At 48.0% G+C, this 22070-nt stretch overlaps 1 protein-coding gene across 2 annotated transcripts; it reads left to right on the forward strand.

Moving 5' to 3' along the window:
* The first annotated feature begins 6033 nt into the window (after positions 1-6033).
* On the forward strand, positions 6034-21581 carry GPAA1 (glycosylphosphatidylinositol anchor attachment 1). 2 transcript variants are annotated; one of them, XM_072151076.1, is made up of 13 exons: positions 6034-6280; positions 8850-8934; positions 9791-9970; positions 10487-10598; positions 10672-10819; positions 11576-11677; positions 11865-12061; positions 12697-12893; positions 13312-13465; positions 15360-15431; positions 15506-15702; positions 17913-18083; positions 20994-21581. In XM_072151076.1, the coding sequence occupies exons 2-13, from the start codon at positions 8861-8863 to the stop codon at positions 21235-21237; spliced, it is 1848 nt and encodes a 615-aa protein (XP_072007177.1). In that variant the 5' UTR covers positions 6034-6280; positions 8850-8860; the 3' UTR covers positions 21238-21581. The 2 variants fall into 2 exon arrangements, with proteins under 2 accessions (XP_072007177.1, XP_072007178.1); XM_072151077.1 differs by lacking the exon at positions 6034-6280 and adding an exon at positions 6412-6432.
* The last annotated feature ends 489 nt before the right edge of the window (positions 21582-22070 follow it).

Genomic DNA, 22070 nt, shown 5'->3' on the forward strand with positions numbered 1-22070 from the left:
GAGAATGGGCAGACTGGTTTGAGCTGATAGAAAGGAGGGGAGTAGTTTTCATCTTCTAAATCCTGAAGTATCTGTATTACTCTCTCATCACGTCTAGCCATATCTGATTCTACGTTACTTTCCTTCATAAAATGTTTGTGCAGGGCTAATTTTCCTGCGAGCAAATTAATGTCCTTAACCCAAAGGAAGGTACTGGAGTAAATGATAAGCCCTTTCTGAGAAGACTTAGTTCAAAATAATCCAAATTGTACGAGGACAAATTAATTACCAGTTTGTCTCTATCATTTATGGCTTTTAGATTGTCTCCTGGGTCATTATGGATCACTTCCTGTTGAAACCCCATTTTCAGCTAGTGACCAAGGACATTAAAAAAATCTGCCCACATAAGAGACACATAGCTTCCAATCTTAACCAACAGGAACAAAGGGCGATGGTGAACTTATAATCAAATAACAACTTGGTTATAAAGCCCTCTGATAAAGGGGGTAACACTGTGGTAATGGATCAAGACCAATATATAGGAATGGTTAAGCGATCAAGAAACCTATAAGATCTTACCACGGGACCCCACTACAGATTTCCTACTAGAACTGAAGGAAATTTTGGATAAGGCTTTGGAAGAAAATTACATCTCGAAAGACGGACATAAATATCTTTTAAACCAAAAACCGACCCTATCCACTTTTTATGCATTGCCGAAGGTCCATAAAAAAACCATACCAATTCCAGGACGCCCTATTGTGTCAGGGACGGAAAACCTTACACAGGGCATTAGTGAGTATGTGGACATTATTTTAAGACCATTTGTAACGACCCTCCCTATCTAAGGGACATCACTGTGAACTCTGGTACACATCTGGCCAGTTTGGATGTAGAAAGCCTGTATTCAAACATTCAATACCATTTAGGCCTCCAGGCAGTTAAACGTTTTCTGGACACCAAAGGCACACAATTTTCGGATCACAGCAAATTCACTCTCACTGTACTTGAGTTCCTCCTTACTCACAATTATTTTGTGTTTGGCAGTACCCTTTACCATCAGGTGAAGGGTACCGCCATGGGCACAATTTGGGCACCCACCTACGCCAACCTTTTTTTAGGTTGGTGGGAGGCAGAACATGTTTTCACTGATCAAAACACTCTATTCACCAAACACATTCTTTTTTGGGGAAGGTTTATAGATGATATCCTCATCCTTTGGGAGGGGGATGAGGACATCTTCAATATTTTTGTTATAAAATTGAACCAGAACACTATAGGTATGAGATTCACGCCTGAATTTCATGCCTCGCATATTAATTTCTTGGATCTCACGGTGAGTATAAACTCGGAGGGTACAGTAAAGACCACTATTTTCCGGAAACCAACTGCCACTAACAGCCTTTTAAATTGGAAAAGTTGGCACCCCAAGGCACTTAAATGTGGCATTCCAGTGGGCCAGTACCTTCGGGCCAGATTAAACTGTTCCAGTGAAACAGACTTTGAATTAGAGAGCAAACTTCTCTTCAATCGTTTCATTGAGAAGGGCTACCCCAAACGTACCCTATAACGGGCCTACCGTAGGGCTAAATTGACGGACAGGGACACTCTCATTTTGGAGAAAAATGAGAAGGATAAGAAAGATCATCTGATCAGTTGTATAGGTACATGCGTATGCTGACGACATCCTAAACATTCTGAAGAGATATTGGCCCGTCCTACAGGCCGATGACAAACTTACTAGTGTAATAAGTAAACATCCAAATATTACTTTACGCCGTGGTCCGAATCTTAGGGACAAATTAGTCCACGGTCACTTTTCAATTAGAAACCCTGCAAAGAAGACTTGGCTATCCCCCACGATGGGCTCCTACCCCTGTGGGGATTGTAGCTTTTGTAAATATATGGTCAAAACCAAGCAGTTCACAGTTGGGAAGACCTTCACTGTGAACAAATTTCTAAACTGCAAAAGTACCTGTGTGGTCTATGTAGCACAATGTGCCTGCCCCAAATTGTATGTGGGCAAGACCACACAAGAACTGAGACGACGAATATCTGCACACCTCAGTACAGTTCGTACAAACAAGGATACAACATTGGCTAAACATATTAGGTCAACACACCAAGGTGATAAAAATCACCTAAAGTTTTGGGCCGTTGATCAAGTCAAAGGCAATGTGGATAAACGCCTGTTTCAACTAGAGGCGAGATGGATGGATCGATTGAATTCATTGAGTCCCAATGGATTAAATGAGGGGTTCACCTTTGCAGCTTTCTTGTAGGAAGTTACATGCTTTCTCCCTTGCATTAGAACGCCTTGAGGGCACCAGCCCCCCCCCCTCCTTTTTCATGCATTCTTCTACCCCCCCCCCTCTTTGGTGGTTTGTCTCTTATGCTTTATCTATAGAAAACAGCGCTTGCTATAAACACCTATATTCAAATGAATTACATGTGTGGGATGTAGAAAAATACATTATACCTTTTTAAAAAAAATCCTATATTTTGGAATAATTTGTTAACCTATCAAGATAAATATTTTGTTGGAATTTTTTCATCCTTAATGGGGTCAATTTAGAATCAGAATTATACTATTCTACATCAATTTAAATATAGTGCCAATGATGCGTTGCACTTTCAATATAAATCTATACAAACAACCATGAGAATACACATTGGTTAATCCAAACATAATAGTTTCAATTGGTAAGATTGGATATGGCCCAGATCGATTTTAGTAATGGTTTGAGCCACACCGGGTATACTTTAAAACATATGGATACAGGCGCCCTATACTTACCATCTGGTGTTAAGAAACTAAGTTCCTACGCAAGCGTATTTGACAGCCCGATGTAGGGCTTTGTAGTCTAAGTGCCGGCGCATGCGCTTTTCCACCCTACGTAATGAAAAAATCAAAGTCTACGCGCATGCGCATTTTAACACCCCTACGGACGGACTTCTAACCTAAGTGCCAGCGCAGGCGCACTGTCACTATCCTTTCGGCGAAAAGAAGCAAAGTCGGTTCACATGCGCGGCGCATGAGTAGGACGTAAGTATTAAGATCCAATTGGAATTCTTTATATCGTTGACAGGTACCAACCATTGGACAAATTTCTATAAACCCCAATGATGACCTATCCAGTATCGGTCGGGCCGTTCTGACATCACAAACGGAGTCTTTAAAGCCCAACTCGTTATCTCCAACATTCATATACAGCCGGGGCACCCCTGAGGACGCCATCATCTTGGCGAAACATGTCGGGGGGGCTATTATCCTCTTTTTAGACAGCAATGATATGGTGTGTAGGGATCAGCTCACATGTCCATTAATTGTTAGAAAGTGAGGAGAAAAATATTCACAGATAGGGAGAGCTCTAGTGGATCTATATACCAGTGAATAGTGACTTGGAAGTCAGCCAACGGTAGCATACTGCTACACCAGTGACTACAGTTATAGCAACTAAGTTGCAGAACTAATAAAAACATTACTGATCTAATATATAGACAAACCAGAACTATTCCACTGGCGACCCCTAGTGGTTCCCCCTATATTGAATTGATATGACAGACAACTCCGCTCTAACTGGACTCGCTTACAAATATTAATATATCCTACACCATGGATTTGTAGAAATTTTAATTGTGTGTTTTCGAATAGGTTTCAATAATCCAAACAAGACTTTTTAGTGCTTGAACATATTAAAAGTTAAGTTTTAGACCAATGGGTCTCAGTGAGGTCCCCAGGGACCATTTTTGTAAATAACTAATCTGTGTGTATGGACCCAGTCACATAACACATCCACGTTTAGTACTTTCAGCGCACCCATCACACGTGTGTACAGCGCACACATCACACGTGTATACAGCGCACCCATCACACGTGTGTACAGCGCACACATCACACGTGTATACAGCGCACCCATCACACGTGCGTACAGCGCACACATCACACGTGCATACAGCGCACCCATCACACGTGTGTACAGCGCACACATCACACGTGTATACAGCGCACCCATCACACGTGCGTACAGCGCACACATCACACGTGCGTACAGCGCACCCATCACACGTGCATACAGCGCACACATCACACGTGCGTACAGCGGACACATCACACGTGCGTACAGCGGACACATCACACGTGTATACAGCGCATACATCACACGTGTATACAGCGCACACATCACACGTGCATACAGCGCACACATCACACGTGTATACAGCGCACACATCACACGTGTATACAGCGCACACATCACACGTGTATACAGCGCACACATCACACGTGTATACAGCGCACACATCACACTGTATACAGCGCACCCATCACACGTGTATACAGCGCACACATCACACGTGTATACAGCGCATACATCACACGTGTATACAGCGCACCCATCACACGTGTATACAGCGCACCCATCACACGTGTATACAGCGCACCCATCACACGTGTATACAGCGCACCCATCACACGTGTATACAGCACACACATCACACGTGTATACAGCACACACATCACACGTGTATACAGCACATACATCACAAGTGCATACAGCGCACCCATCACACGTGTATACAGAGCATACATCACACGTGTATACAGCACATACATCACACGTGTATACAGCGCACCCATCACACGTGTATACAGCGCACACATCACAAGTGCATACAGCGCACCCATCACACGTGTATACAGAGCATACATCACACGTGTATACAGCACATACATCACAAGTGCATACAGCGCACCCATCACACGTGTATACAGAGCATACATCACACGTGTATACAGCACATACATCACACGTGTATACAGCGCACCCATTACACGTGTATACAGCGCACCCATCACACGTGTATACAGCGCACCCATCACACGTGTATACAGCGCACACATCACACGTGTATACAGAGCATACATCACACGTGTATACAGCACATACATCACACGTGTATACAGCACACACATCCCACGTATATACAGCACATACATCACAAATGCATACAGCACACATCACACGTGTATACAGCACATACATCACACGTGTATACAGCACATACATCACACGTGTATACAGCACATACATCACACGTGTATACAGCACATACATCACATGTGTATACAGCACATACATCACACATGTATACAGCGCACACATCACACGTGTATACAGCACATACATCACACGTGTATACAGCGCACCCATCACACGTGTATACAGCGCACCCATCACACGTGTATACAGCGCACCCATCACACGTGTATACAGAGCATACATCACACGTGTATACAGCGCATACATCACAAGTGCATACAGCGCACCCATCACACGTGTATACAGAGCATACATCACACGTGTATACAGCGCATACATCACACGTGTATACAGCGCACACATCACACGTGTATACAGCGCACCCATCACACGTGTATACAGCGCACCCATCACACGTGTATACAGCGCACCCATCACACGTGTATACAGCGCACCCATCACACGTGTATACAGCGCACCCATCACACGTGTATACAGCGCACACATCACACGTGTATACAGAGCATACATCACACGTGTATACAGCACATACATCACAAGTGCATACAGCACACATCACACGTGTATACAGCACATACATCACACGTGTATACAGCACATACATCACACATGTATACAGCACATACATCACACATGTATACAGCGCACACATCACACGTGTATACAGCACATACATCACACGTGTATACAGCACACACATCCCACGTATATACAGCACATACATCACAAGTGCATACAGCACACATCACACGTGTATACAGCACATACATCACACGTGTATACAGCACATACATCACACATGTATACAGCACATACATCACACATGTATACAGCACATACATCACACTGTGTACATGTTCTGATGGCATGATAAGCATAAAGCTGCAGTTTCCCCTCCTGCCATGAGATGTCGCTGTGGCCTTCCCACCCGTTTTAGTTTCTACCAGTGGCTGCTCTAGCCTTCCTCTGCCCCTCTATGCTATCTTCCTGTGGCCGCTCTAGCCCTCCTCTGCCCCTCTATGGTATCTTCCTGTGGCCGCTCTAGCCCTCCTCTGCCCCTCTATGGTACCTGCCTGTGGCCGCTCTAGCCCTCCTCTGCCCCTCTATGGTACCGGCCTGTGGCCGCTCTAGCCCTCCTCTGCCCCTCTATGGTACCTGCCTGTGGCCGCTCTAGCCTCTGCTTCCTGGTCTCTATGATGCGGAAGTCTCTGCAGTGACAGCGGCTGCACCCGGAGGAGGTGAGAGACAGGAGGGAAGTGATGATAATAACTGGACATTGTTACCGTAGTATAATGTCCTGCATGTCATTAATAGGGAATAATACTGTAAGCTTCTCTATGTAATGCAGGACGCTGCGTTTAACACCCGAGATTTACCAGCAGAGTCTGAGGTAAAACTGAAGTGGTTGCCCATAGTAACCAATCAGCGCACGGCTTTCATTTTATAAACTGCTGTGGTAAAATGAAAGATGAGCCTTGATTGGCTGCCATGTGTTCTGATCTAAGACACTTCTGATGTACATTATACACTCCCGGGCTCTGTGCGTTATACACTCCCGGGCTCTGTACATTATATACACTCCCCGGCTCTGTACATTATATACACTCCCCGGCTCTGTACATTATATACACTCCCCGGCTCTGTACATTATACACTCCCGGGCTCTGTGCATTATATACTCCCCGGCTCTGTGCATTATATACACTCCCCGGCTCTGTACATTATATACACTCCCCGGCTCTGTACATTATATACACTCCCCGGCTCTGTACATTATATACACTCCCCGGCTCTGTACATTATATACACTCCCCGGCTCTGTACATTATATACACTCCCCGGCTCTGTACATTATATACACTCCCCGGCTCTGTGCATTATATACACTCCCCGGCTCTGTACATTACACACACTCCCCGGCTCTGTACATTATATACACTCCCCGGCTCTGTGCATTACATACACTCCCCGGCTCTGTGCATTATATACACTCCCCGGCTCTGTACATTATATACACTCCCCGGCTCTGTACATTATATACACTCCCCGGCTCTGTACATTATATACACTCCCGGGCTCTGTACATTATATACACTCCCCGGCTCTGTACATTATATACACTCCCCGGCTCTGTACATTATATACACTCCCCGGCTCTGTGCATTATATACACTCCCCGGCTCTGTACATTATATACACTCCCCGGCTCTGTACATTATATACACTCCCCGGCTCTGTACATTATATACACTCCCCGGCTCTGTACATTATATACACTCCCCGGCTCTGTACATTATATACACTCCCCGGCTCTGTGCATTATATACACTCCCGGCTCTGTGCATTATACACTCCCCGGCTCTGTACATTATATACACTCCCCGGCTCTGTGCATTATATACACTCCCCGGCTCTGTGCAGTATATACACTCCCCGGCTCTGTACATTATATACACTCCCCGGCTCTGTACATTATATACACTCCCCGGCTCTGTACATTATATACACTCCCCGGCTCTGTACATTATATACACTCCCGGGCTCTGTGCGTTATACACTCCCGGGCTCTGTACATTATACACTCCCGGGCTCTGTGCATTATACACTCCCGGGCTCTGTGCGTTATACACTCCCGGGCTCTGTACATTATATACACTCCCGGGCGCTGTGCGTTATACACTCCCGGGCTCTGTGCATTATACACTCCCGGGCTCTGTACATTATATACACTCCCCGGCTCTGTGCATTATATACACTCCCCGGCTCTGTGCATTATATACACTCCCCGGCTCTGTGCATTATACACTCCCCGGCTCTGTACATTATATACACTCCCCGGCTCTGTACATTATATACACTCCCCGGCTCTGTACATTATATACACTCCCCGGCTCTGTACATTATATACACTCCCGGGCTCTGTACATTATATACACTCCCGGGCTCTGTACATTATATACACTCCCGGGCTCTGTGCATTATACACTCCCGGGCGCTGTGCGTTATACACTCCCGGGCTCTGTGCATTATACACTCCCGGGCTCTGTACATTATATACACTCCCCGGCTCTGTGCATTATATACACTCCCCGGCTCTGTACATTATATACACTCCCCGGCTCTGTACATTATATACACTCCCCGGCTCTGTACATTATATACACTCCCCGGCTCTGTACATTATATACACTCCCCGGCTCTGTGCGTTATATACACTCCCCGGCTCTGTACATTACATACACTCCCCGGCTCTGTACATTATATACACTCCCCGGCTCTGTGCATTATATACACTCCCCGGCTCTGTACATTATATACACTCCCCGGCTCTGTGCATTACATACACTCCCCGGCTCTGTACATTACATACACTCCCCGGCTCTGTGCATTATATACACTCCCCGGCTCTGTGCATTATATACACTCCCCGGCTCTGTACGTTATATACACTCCCCGGCTCTGTACGTTATATACACTCCCCGGCTCTGTACATTATATACACTCCCGGGCTCTGTACATTATATACACTCCCCGGCTCTGTACATTATATACACTCCCGGGCTCTGTACATTATATACACTCCCCGGCTCTGTACATTATATACACTCCCCGGCTTCTGCTCTGTACATTATATACACTCCCCGGCTCTGTACATTACATACACTCCCCGGCTCTGTACATTACATACACTCCCCGGCTCTGTACATTACATACACTCCCCGGCTTCTGCTCTGTACATTTATACATCTCATTCTCCCTGTTCTGATTGTGACTTATTTTACCTTCTCTCATTATATGTTAAAATAGGCGCAGACACCATGGGGATCCTCTCTGACCCGAACCGGCGGCAGGCGCTGTCACGTGTCATCACAAGGCTCAATGCCCCCCTCTGGTGAGTGCTCCGTGATATATACAGACTACTGCTCTCTGTTATCAGCCATTACATCCCGGGGAGAGGATACAATCTATTACTCTCTGTTATCAGCCATTACATCCCGGGGAGAGGAGACTGTACAGGGGGGGTACAATCTATTACTCTCTGTTATCAGCCATTACACCCCGGGGAGAGGAGACTGTACAGGGAGGGATACAATCTATTACTCTCTGTTATCAGCCGTTACATCCCGGGGAGAGGAGACTGTACAGGGGGGATACAATCTATTACTCTCTGTTATCAGCCATTACATCCCGGGGAGAGGAGACTGTACAGGGGGGATACAATCTATTACTCTCTGTTATCAGCCATTACACCCCGGGGAGAGGAGACTGTACAGGGGGGGGGGGGGGGGTACAATCTATTACTCTCTGTTATCAGCCATTACATCCCGGGGAGAGGAGACTGTACATGGGGGATACAATCTATTACTCTCTGTTATCAGCCATTACATCCCGGGGAGAGGAGACTGTACAGGGGGGGATACAATCTATTACTCTCTGTTATCAGCCATTACATCCCGGGGAGAGGAGACTGTACAGGGGGGGGGGATACAATCTATTACTCTCTGTTATCAGCCATTACATCCCGGGGAGAGGAGACTGTACAGGGGGGATACAATCTATTACTCTCTGTTATCAGCCATTACATCCCGGGGAGAGGAGACTGTACAGGGGGGGGGGGGGGATACAATCTATTACTCTTTGTTATCAGCCACTTCAGGTGAGGGTGCTGCTCTATCGTTGTCTGTGTCTCAGGGTCCCCCATGAATATGACGTCTTTGTTCTTCTGATGTTTCTCTCTTCCTCCGCAGTGTTATCAGTTATCTGGTTGGGGTTTGCTGGTTCCTGGGTTTAGCTTTCCAGCCGTTCACACTGCGCTCCTACATATCGGAGAACTCTATGGGATCCACTATGGTGGACGAGAAATTCATCTACGGGGAGCGGGCGCTGTTCTACGCACGAGATTTTGCTGCACACAAGAAATCTGCCGGGTGAGTGACATCAGAATATAGAGAGATGACATCATGCTCTGTAGGAGACGCTCACTAATTATATGTGCACAATGTACTCGTATCTGAGGGTTTGTTACAGTTGTATCCAGTCTAGAGAATCGTCTGATATATATCCAACCTAACTGATTCCGCCCCACACATATATTGGTTTGTCACAGTAGTATCTCGCCCATTCACCTGTGCCACCTCGACTTTAGCCTGAGAAATTTTACCTTCACTGATACATTGTAACAAACGATCAGCACAGTAGCAGAATTTCTGCTTATTAAATTTCAGTTTAGCTCACCTGGGATTGTCTAGATTGGATACAACTTAATTGACTAACCCCCGGCCCACACAGCTGAGGGTTTGTTACAGTTTTATCTAGTCCATTCAGCACTTACTCCAGCCTGATACATTGTAACAAACTGTCAGCACAAGTGCAGAAGTTGTGCAGCTGTTATGTTTAGCCACAGAGGTTGATTTTTTCTGGGGGGTTCCCCGGTTTTTGTGCAGGGGCTCCCCAGTGGCCTGGCTGGAGCGGACGATGCGAGGGATCGGGCTGGAGGTTTACACTCAGAGCTTTGTGAGGAACTTGCCGTTTCCTGATGAATCCACAGAACGTTACGTATGTATATCTCGTGGTGTACAGGGTATACAGGAGGCGGGGAGCAGTGTAATAACCTCTATTATGTTCACAGATGGTGAAGGGCACCAATGTATACGGCATCCTCCGCGCCCCTCGTGCTGCCAGTACTGAGTCTCTGGTCCTCAGTGTCCCCTGCAGCGAGGGGAACAACAACAACCAGGCTGTGGGGCTCCTGCTGTCACTGGCTTCTTACTTCCGAGGTGAGACCCCCAATAGGAGGGGAGGGTAAGACCCCCAAGGTGGTTTCCCTGTTGCTCCTGTTGGTTGTTCCTGGGTCCTAAGTGACGGCCCTTACTACCTGTAGGGGAGGGGGGATTAGCGGAGTCTTGGATTTGCTTTCTCCCCTGCAGACCCTTAGGACAGAGCTGTAAATAATCGATTAGATGCCATCACTGATCGCTCCACAGACCATCTGCTTCCATATGACTCAGCTCCACAGATACTGGAAGACCCCTTTAATCCTGCATCACTGAGAACTGAAAGATGACGGATTATCAGATCTTCTGGATTACATAGAACTATTTTTCTACATTATGTTCAGATTTCTGGATTGTCAGATACTGGATTGAAGGGAACCTGTCAGAAGATGTGACCTTACAGGCAGTAGCCAGTGTTACGTACTGTCCCTGGAGAGATGTGTATGTTGTTATTAGCAGCAGGACTGTAATATATGGATTTATATTCCAGGATTGTTTCCTAACACTGCTGTGCTCTGTGCATTAAAGCGATCCACAGCCTTTACTCTCTTCTCTGCTTTGTAAAATCTTTCGTAGGCTTCTAGTTGAATACGAGAGATGTCGCTCAAAGCAGAGGGCAAGGGCAGTGGACCGACCCAGTGCTGAGAGTTAAGAGCACAGCAGTGTGAGGACAGGCACGTCTGTCTGTAAAACGGGAAGGAGGTGATTATTTGTAAGTTTGTATTCTTACTAATGTGTGACCTTGTTGTGTACTCACAGGGCAGATCTACTGGGCGAAGGATATCATCTTCCTGGTGAATGAGCATGACCTGATCGGGATGGAGGCCTGGCTGGAGGGGTACCATGACGTCAACGTGACAGGTACGAGAGGTCCGCACCCAAAGTGGTCACAGTAACACATGTGACTGCTAGTTTGTGTGCATAGACAACCCCTTTAATGTGGCAGATTAGTTTCCAGCATTTTCCTTGTGTCTGCTGCCATCTACAGGCAGTTCTGGATATTACACTACATGACGCACATTGACGTGTTCCCTATTGCGCCCGCCAGAAATAAAGTCGTCAGTGATGATGGGACGAGCCGGAGCCATCCAGGCGGCCATATCCCTGGAGATGAGCAGTGATGTCATCACCAGCTTCGATGTGGTCGTGGAAGGACTGAACGGGCAGCTGCCGAACCTGGACATGGTGAACCTGTTCTTAGCTTTCTGCCAGAAGAACCAGCTGCTGTGCACCATACAGGGCAAGGTGAGCCTGGCACCGCCATCCGAGGGTCACAGCATCCGGCCTGGATCCCTGGGCATGGGGGCTAAGGTGATGGCTTATCAGCTGTCCCATCTAGAGCTGCATTCATAATTGTGTCTGAAAGTGCACAGCAACGTGTCCATCAGTGCAAGGTGTGCACCAGGTGTAAACCCCTGTGGGGTAAGTTCATATTCAGAGCTGCATTCATAATTCTCTCTGAAAGTGCCTTTCTTTCAGAAATGGCAACAAAACGTAAGTGTGTGTGAGTGTATAAATGTGTGTGTGTGAGAGGAACTGTATGTTTATGTATATAGGTATATAAATGTGTGAATTTTTAAGGGGGATGTTGAGCCATTCCGAGGCCTTCTATGGGGCCCTGCCTCTCATATTTACGCCCCTGCTGATTACCTTTGGGATAAGTGGCGCTGTTCCTTGGAGAAAACAATTTTGTTCTTTCTAATCCCTTTAATAACCCTTTCTTTCAGAATACACTCCGCCCCCTAATGTATTTGTTTCTCATAGCTCCGCCCCCTAATGTATTTGTTTCTCATAGCTCCGCCCCCTAATGTATTTGTTTGCTCATAGCTTCGCCCACTGCCCTCTGTGCTTTACACTGCTGCGTCTCTCTCCCGGTACAGCTTCAGCGCAATGATTATGACACTCTCCCGGGATACCTCCACAACCTGCACACTATGCTGCTCATGGTCCTGAAGCAGGGGTCCGGCCGACCTCAGGGAGACCACGGCCTCTTCCTCCGCTACCACATCGAAGCCATCACCCTGAGAGGCATCAACAGCTTCCGGCAGTACAAATACGACATGGTCACCATCGGGGAGTAAGTCTGTTCGGATCTTATTACAGCACAGGGGTGTAAGGGTAATATGGACTCGTGTGGTTACATTCTGGGGGGATATGTAAAGTAACAGAAGCAGACCCTCGCACGGCTGTGATACAGTAAATTATGGTGGAATGTGTGTGCATCTCTCTGCCATAAACGGCGCCACACAATGGGCAGTGCCAGGTATTACAACTGAGCCTCAGTTCATTTCTCTACAGCCGATCTTCAGCACAGACACAGACAGAAAGCAGCATGTTCCTAACCCAAGGATAGTCCCTAAGGGGTTAAACAGCAGCTCCCTACTCGCTTAGTTGTAGCAAGAAATCAGAAATGCCCGGATCCTGTCCTGCAGTTACATCCGGCGTCTTCCCGTATTATCAGGATTATATCTGAATTTTCCTTTGTTCTTTTCCAGGACTATTGAGGGAATGTTCCGTAAACTGAACAACCTCTCGGAGCGCCTGCACCAGTCCTACTTCTTCTACCTCCTCCCCTCCCTCTCCAGGTTTGTGTCTATCGGGATCTACATGCCGGCCATCGGCTTCCTCATCCTCATTCTCATCCTGCGAATATCCTTCAGTGTGAGGTTTATGGTAACGTGCGGACCCCCTTCTCCCGCTTATAACCCTGAGTCACGAGAATGTAGGACTCTTCCTGCCAGCAGGGGGCGCTTGCAGGCAGCTCACATTGGTTTGTATGGGAGCAGTATATTCCATATACAGTCAGCTCCCACTAGTGGTAAGAATATAGGAATGAGGTGGAGAGACAAGCGGAGACAGAGAGCGCTGCTATGGTGTATTACCCTCCAAAATATGGAGATCAGTGTTGTGGTATTCCACTCACCTCTGAGAGTTGTGCATGAAGGGCATAAAGGGCTGTTCGCTCTCCTGTAAACAGTACACAGTATTCAAGAGCATTCGAATGGGGTGCGTTGATGTTCTCCTCAAGTTTTGGGACATGAGACAGGCGCTGACTTACTCGGAAGTTTTTTCCTTAAAATGGCTTTTTTTATTTAAGCCATAAATGGCGATAAAACAATAAAAGGTTCTTACAATTAAAAATTGGAATAACGCGCTTCGCGCTAGGACTTAGCGCTTCCTCAGATTCCTTAACATACAATTAGCTGCTTGACATTTATAGATGACAGGGAGCAATCAAACAAACAGGAAGTCCAACAGTGAGACTTCCGGCCCAGAACCGCATGGGGACCGGCGGGCCAGTGGCCACATCAAGTATTAGCAGGTGAAATACATGGCATTAATCACAGTAAAAAACATAAATATGATTACTTATCCAGCTTGATTAGATCAGAGTCCTAGGACTACAAAAATGAAGCTGCCCTTGGAACTACAACTACGGAGGCCCCAATGAACCAAGTGTGGATCCACTGGCGTGGCTATAGCTGTACAAGGGGAGTCGGGAACTACAAATATGGGGTAGTTCTTGAAACTACAAGTAAGGTGGCCTGACGGGATCAAAATTAGATTGGTTCCTGCATCAGTGTAGATGTACTCTGAGGGCATCTAGTGGTCATTTTGCAGATTTACTCTGGGGATAAGAATTTAAGCTCAGAACTCGTGAATGATGTGACTAGATGGACTTGTGTAGTTGGAGGTAAGTTATCTATTTTTATTCTTTGGGGTTTATGAAAGTGAGAGGTGAAGTGTTGAACAGAAATGTCTTGCGTATATACTCAGGAAGGACGGGCTGTAACAATAAAATAAAGGATGGTTCACAATTAATTTATTGTGTGTGGATAAACATCCTATTTCACAGTGGACTAGGATAATTAGAATTAATTAAGTCCTAGGACTCTGATCTAATCAAGCTGGATAAGTAATCAAGCTGCGATTAATGCCATGTATTCCACCTGCTAATACTTGATTTTATTTTAACCTATTTTGACTTGTTGTAAGTAACGGTTTGATGTCGCCACTGGCCCGCCGGTCCCCATGCGGTTCTGGGCCGGAGGTCTCACTGCTGGACTTCCTGTTTGTTTGATTGCTCCCTGTCATCTATAAATGTCAAGCAGCTAATTGTATGTTAAGGAATCTGAGGAAGCGCTAAGTCCTAGCGCGAAACGTGTTATTCCAATTTTTACTTGTAAGAACCTTTTATTGTTTTATCGCCATTTATGGCTTAAATAAAAAAAGCCTTTTTAAGGAAAAACTTCCGAGTAAGTCAGCGCCTGTCTCATGTCCCAAAACTTGAGGAGAACATCAACGCACCCCATTCGGATGCTCTTGAATACTAGTGGTAAGGAGAGATCCCAAATTGGAGACTCCTTTTGACTATCTGTATGAGACTTCAGGACTTTGGCTGGATCCAATCCGTGTGCTGGAGGCTATAAATCCATGGATAATTCTCCATATACTGTGGTATTGCAGTATATGGTAGGAACAATCATGTTTTCGAATCCTGGACAACCCCTTTAATTTCTTGTTGATCCTTGACCCTTTCTACGCTCTGGATCTGTGGATTAAGCTGAGCCGGCCAGAAGTGAATAGCGAGGACGGTGCTGGAGATAGTGAGCCGGTGCGTATGTCTCCGCTATATGCTGGGGCGTTGTACAGGTAGAGTCCAGTCTGATCTATGTTCTTGTGTTCTAGGAGGGGAGGCCGGGGGTCCTGTCACTGGCGACCCCCATCGTCATCTGTCACGCCACAGGGCTCAGCCTCTACTACCTCCCGGTGCTGAGCCAGGACATGGCCACCGAACACTTCCCAGTCTCCGAGGCAGAGGCCGTGGTGCTCATTGCCATCGCTATATACGTGGCAGGTCTGGCGCTGCCCCATAATACTCACAGGTACTGAACAAAAAAAAACTGCTACTGTAATAACTATAGATTTCTGCGTACTGTAAATGAGTGGAGAGTTTCATGTGAAAAAAAGAATCATAACCCCATCCAGTGCTTCCTGCGGAGCTGCACTACGTGTTCAGTGTTGTACAGCAAAGCAGCACAAGGGCAGGGGTAGTCTGAAAAGTTCTGTCAAAGGGAAACCATCAGCAGGTGAGACCATACAGACTGCAGCCAGCATTGGAGTGATGTGTAATCAGACCTGTGTTTGTTGTTTAATAGCAGCAGGACTGTAAGTTATGGATTTTTATTCCAGGATTGTAGCACTCGAGTGTGATCTCACACTGCTGTGCTCTATGCTCTCTGCAGCCAGTGTTATACATGTGTGTAATCAGACCTTTGAGTGTGTTGTTAATGGCAGCAGGACTTTGAAATATCATAGTTTATACGGTTGAAAAACTGTAAGAACTCTCAATCTGTGGAGTAGCTTGCCTCAGGCGCTGGTCACAGCAGGGACAGCAGAGAGCTTCAAGAAGGTTCTAGATTTACATCTAAATAACATTGATGGTTATGTTATATTGTTACTTGCATCTCTGCACTGAGCTACTCACAGTCCCTGGATTGTAGCAGTGTGAGGACACCTCGAAGTACATAAGAATTCTACAATATAAATCTATACTTCACAGTCCTGCTGCTACTAACAACATACACAAAGATCTGATTACACCCATCTCCAGGGCAATGCATAACACTGGCTGCAGTCTACATGGTCTCACCTGCTGACAGGTTCCCTTTAGAGAGTTGTCCAGGTTCCCTGTCCAGGTCCACGTCTCCATATTCCCTCCAGTACTGGCGGTCCGGTCCCTGGGTCTGGAAGTTCTGACGTCTTGTATATTGTGCGTTTGGTTGTGGACACTTGTCTTGGTAATGACATATTGATCATTCACACCAAGTCCCTGGGCTAAGGGATTGGCTCTGCACAATAAACCTGACATCATCACCTGGAGCAGAGGCGGAGATGGGGTACGGGAGGAGAGGCGCCAATGGGGGACGGGAGGAGAGGCGCCGATGGGGTACGGGAGGAGAGGCGGAGATGGGGGACGGGAGGAGAGGCGCCGATGGGGGACGGGAGGAGAGGCGCCGATGGGGGACGGGAGGAGAGGCGGAGATGGGGGACGGGAGGAGAGGCGGAGATGGGGGACGGGAGGAGAGGCGGAGATGGGGGACGGAAGGAGAGGCGGAGATGGGGGACGGGAGGAGAGGCGGAGATGGGGGACGGGAGGAGAGGCGGAGATGGGGGACGGGAGGAGAGGCGGAGATGGGGGACGGGAGGAGAGGCGCCGATGGGGGACGGGAGGAGAGGCGCCGATGGGGTACGGGAGGAGAGGCGGAGATGGGGGACGGGAGGAGAGGCGCCGATGGGGTACGGGAGGAGAGGCGCCGATGGGGTACGGGAGGAGAGGCGGAGATGGGGGACGGGAGGAGAGGCGCCGATGGGGGACGGGAGGAGAGGCGCCGATGGGGGACGGGAGGAGAGGCGGAGATGGGGGACGGGAGGAGAGGCGGAGATGGGGGACGGGAGGAGAGGCGGAGATGGGGGACGGGAGGAGAGGCGGAGATGGGGGACGGGAGGAGAGGCGCCGATGGGGGACGGGAGGAGAGGCGGAGATGGGGGACGGGAGGAGAGGCGGAGATGGGGGACGGGAGGAGAGGCGGAGATGGGGGACGGGAGGAGAGGCGGAGATGGGGGACGGGAGGAGAGGCTGGGAGCTGGGGGACGGGAGGAGAGGCTGGGAGCTGGGGGACGGGAGGAGAGGCTGGGAGCTGGGGGACGGGAGGAGAGGCGCGGAGCTGGGGGACGGGAGGAGAGGCGCGGAGCTGGGGGACGGGAGGAGAGGCGCGGAGCTGGGGGACGGGAGGAGAGGCGCGGAGCTGGGGGACGGGAGGAGAGGCGCGGAGCTGGGGGACGGGAGGAGAGGCGCGGAGCTGGGGGACGGGAGGAGAGGCGCGGAGCTGGGGGACGGGAGGAGAGGCGCGGAGATGCCAGTACCGGGGCCTTTGCACAAGTGGTTCCTTCTTATTTCCTTTGTTACCCCTAGCAATGTCTGACTATGTTTTATGAGTCCTTAGTGCACCCCCTGCAGTGCACTTACCTCAGGGGGTCCTCATGCCTCTATAGGAAGGTGAGTGTGTCTGATGTCTGTGTCCTCCCCCTGCAGGGTTCTGACCGGAGGAGGATCGGACCAGGGCTGGATGACGCTGAAGCTGATCTCGCTCCTGTACCTGGCCGTGCAGCTCGGCTGTATCGCCGTCATCAACTTCTCCCTGGGATTCATCCTGGCCGTCACCATGGTGCCCGTGGCCGCTGTGGTCCAGCCCTCCGGACCAAAGTGAGTGATTGCTACAACCAGTTTGTGACTGCTTAAAACTTTTGTTATTGCATTTACCATTAGTCGTCAATGTTATATCAGTGTCCAACAGCCACCTCCCCACGGGGAGGGAACGGAAGAGAGTACAGTGCTGGACCCTGCAGCCCATTCTTCTTGTGTGTGTATGTAAGTAGCAGCAGCACTGTTTAAAAATGGATGTATATTCCAGGATTGTAGTTTGTCCTCACACTGCTGTGCTCTGTGCTCTCTGCAGCCAGTGTTATGTATTATCCCTGGAGAGATGTGTAATCAGACCTCACACTGCTGTGCTCTGTGCAGCCAGTGTTATGTATTGTCCCTGGAGAGATGTGTAATCAGACCTCACACTGCTGTGCTCTGTGCTCTCTGCAGCCAGTGTTATGTATTGTCCCTGGAGAGATGTGTAATCAGACCTCACACTGCTGTGCTCTGTGCAGCCAGTGTTATGTATTGTCCCTGGAGAGATGTGTAATCAGACCTCACACTGCTGTGCTCTGTGCTCTCTGCAGCAAGTGTTATGTAATGTCCCTGGAGAGATGTGTAATCAGACCTCACACTGCTGTGCTCTGTGCTCTCTGCAGCCAGTGTTATGTACTGTCCCTGGAGAGATGTGTAATCAGACCTCACACTGCTGTGCTCTGTGCTCTCTGCAGCCAGTGTTATGTATTGTCCCTGGAGAGATGTGTAATCAGACCTCACACTGCTGTGCTCTGTGCTCTCTGCAGCCAGTGTTATGTATTGTCCCTGGAGAGATGTGTAATCAGACCTCACACTGCTGTGCTCTGTGCTCTCTGCAGCCAGTGTTATGTACTGTCCCTGGAGAGATGTGTAATCAGACCTCACACTGCTGTGCTCTGTGCTCTCTGCAGCCAGTGTTATGTACTGTCCCTGGAGAGATGTGTAATCAGAACTCACACTGCTGTGCTCTGTGCAGCCAGTGTTATATACTGTCCCTGGAGAGATGTGTAATCAGACCTCACACTGCTGTGCTCTCTGCAGCCAGTGTTATATACTGTCCCTGGAGAGATGTGTAATCAGACCTCACACTGCTGTGCTCTCTGCAGCCAGTGTTATATACTGTCCCTGGAGAGATGTGTAATCAGACCTCACACTGCTGTGCTCGGTGCTCTCTGCAGCCAGTGTTATGTATTGTCCCTGGAGAGATGTGTAATCAGACCTCACACTGCTGTGCTCTGTGCTCTCTGCAGCCAGTGTTATGTATTGTCCCTGGAGAGATGTGTAATCAGACCTCACACTGCTGTGCTCTGTGCTCTCTGCAGCCAGTGTTATGTATTGTCCCTGGAGAGATGTGTAATCAGACCTCACACTGTTGTGCTCTGTGCTCTCTGCAGCCAGTGTTATGTATTGTCCCTGGAGAGATGTGTAATCATACCTAACACTGCTGTGCTCTGTGCTCTCTGCAGCCAGTGTTATGTATTGTCCCTGGAGAGATGTGTAATCAGACCTCACACTGCTGTGCTCTGTGCTCTCTGCAGCCAGTGTTATGTACTGTCCCTGGAGAGATGTGTAATCAGACCTCACACTGCTGTGCTCTGTGCAGCCAGTGTTATGTATTGTCCCTGGAGAGATGTGTAATCAGACCTCACACTGCTGTGCTCTGTGCTCTCTGCAGCCAGTGTTATGCACCGTCCCTGGAGAGATGTGTAATCAGACCTCACACTGCTGTGCTCTGTGCTCTCTGCAGCCAGTGTTATGTATTGTCCCTGGAGAGATGTGTAATCAGACCTCACACTGCTGTGCTCTGTGCTCTCTGCAGCCAGTGTTATGTACTGTCCCTGGAGAGATGTGTAATCAGACCTCACACTGCTGTGCTCTGTGCTCTCTGCAGCCAGTGTTATGTACTGTCCCTGGAGAAATGTGTAATCAGACCTCACACTGCTGTGCTCTGTGCTCTCTGCAGCCAGTGTTATATACTGTCCCTGGAGAGATGTGTAATCAGACCTCACACTGCTGTGCTCGGTGCTCTCTGCAGCCAGTGTTATGTATTGTCCCTGGAGAGATGTGTAATCAGACCTCACACTGCTGTGCTCTGTGCTCTCTGCAGCCAGTGTTATGTATTGTCCCTGGAGAGATGTGTAATCAGACCTCACACTGCTGTGCTCTGTGCTCTCTGCAGCCAGTGTTATGTATTGTCCCTGGAGAGATGTGTAATCAGACCTCACACTGCTGTGCTCTGTGCTCTGTGCAGCCAGTGTTATGTATTGTCCCTGGAGAGATGTGTAATCATACCTCACACTGCTGTGCTCTGTGCTCTCTGCAGCCAGTGTTATGTATTGTCCCTGGAGAGATGTGTAATCAGACCTCACACTGCTGTGCTCTGTGCTCTCTGCAGCCAGTGTTATGTACTGTCCCTGGAGAGATGTGTAATCAGACCTCACACTGCTGTGCTCTGTGCAGCCAGTGTTATGTATTGTCCCTGGAGAGATGTGTAATCAGACCTCACACTGCTGTGCTCTGTGCTCTCTGCAGCCAGTGTTATGTACTGTCCCTGGAGAGATGTGTAATCAGACCTCACACTGCTGTGCTCTGTGCTCTCTGCAGCCAGTGTTATGTATTGTCCCTGGAGAGATGTGTAATCAGACCTCACACTGCTGTGCTCTGTGCTCTGTGCAGCCAGTGTTATGTATTGTCCCTGTGTAATCAGAACTTTGTATATGTTAGTAGCAGCCAATATTCCACAGCTCTTAGAGGAGCCTTTTAGAGCACAGCAGTTTGAGGACACGCCCCCAGAGCACTTGGAGAAGCTACAATCCTGGAATATAACAGTCCTGTGCTGCAGTATATGCATCAAATTCACTATGTAAATGCAGCTGTGGATGTGAGTAGAGTTGTTTGCAGTGGTGTCACCGGTCCGGTGTGTTCTGTCTCCAGGCTCCTGTATGCGGCTCTGCTGGTTCTGGTCACTCCGGCCAGCACTCTCCTGGGCAGTATATTCCTGTACCGGGAGCTGATTGAGTATCCGGTGACGTTTCTGGAGTGCTGGCAGCTCTTCCTCCAGGCCATCGCCGGCGGCATGCTGGACCACTACCTGTACGGATCGCTGCTCTTCCCCTTCATCTGCTTCTTCGTGTATCCGTGCTGGCTGCAGCTGTGGAACGTGGTCTTCTGGAAGTGAGAGGAGGACACGGCAACACAAGGAGGAGGATGAGGAGGGTCCGCTGCACCTCGGGGGCTACACATCCACCTGATGAACAGGAGGGAGGAGAAAGCCACACAGGACGAGCTAATTATTTATTAACGCCGGTGATGAGATGCATGAGACTCACTGATTGGTGGACTTTACTTTTGGAATTCTTCGGGAGGTTTTTTATGAAAAAAAAAAAAATGTTTACAGTTTTGAGTCAATAAAGATGCAAACAGAAAAAACTTTCTACAGGAACAGATGGACCTAATACAGGAGGCGAAATGTCACTAATACTGTATAACTGAGAGCAACAATAAAGAGATTTTCTTTCTTCATGTCCAAGAATATAACTACTATAATACTGCCCCCTATGTACAGGAATATAACTACTATAATACTGCCCCCTATGTACAAGAATATACCTACTATAATACTGCCCCTTATGTACAAGAACATAACTACTATAATACTGCCCCCTATGTACAAGATTATAACTACTATAATACTGCCCCCTATGTACAAGAATATAACTGCTATAATACTGCCCCTATGTACAGGGATATAACTACTATAATACTGCCCCCTATGTACAGGAATATAACTACTATAATACTGCCCCCTATGTACAAGAATATAACTACTATAATACTGCCCCCTATGTACAGGAATATAACTACTATAATACTGCCCCCTATGTACAAGAATATAACTACTATAATACTGCCCCCTATGTACAAGAATATAACTACTATAATACTGCCCCCTATGTACAAGAATATAACTACTATAATACTGCCCCCTATGTACAGGAATATAACTACTAT

The sequence above is a fragment of the Engystomops pustulosus genome, chromosome 5 (genome assembly GCF_040894005.1).
Source record: "Engystomops pustulosus chromosome 5, aEngPut4.maternal, whole genome shotgun sequence".
Taxonomy (NCBI): domain Eukaryota; kingdom Metazoa; phylum Chordata; class Amphibia; order Anura; family Leptodactylidae; genus Engystomops; species Engystomops pustulosus.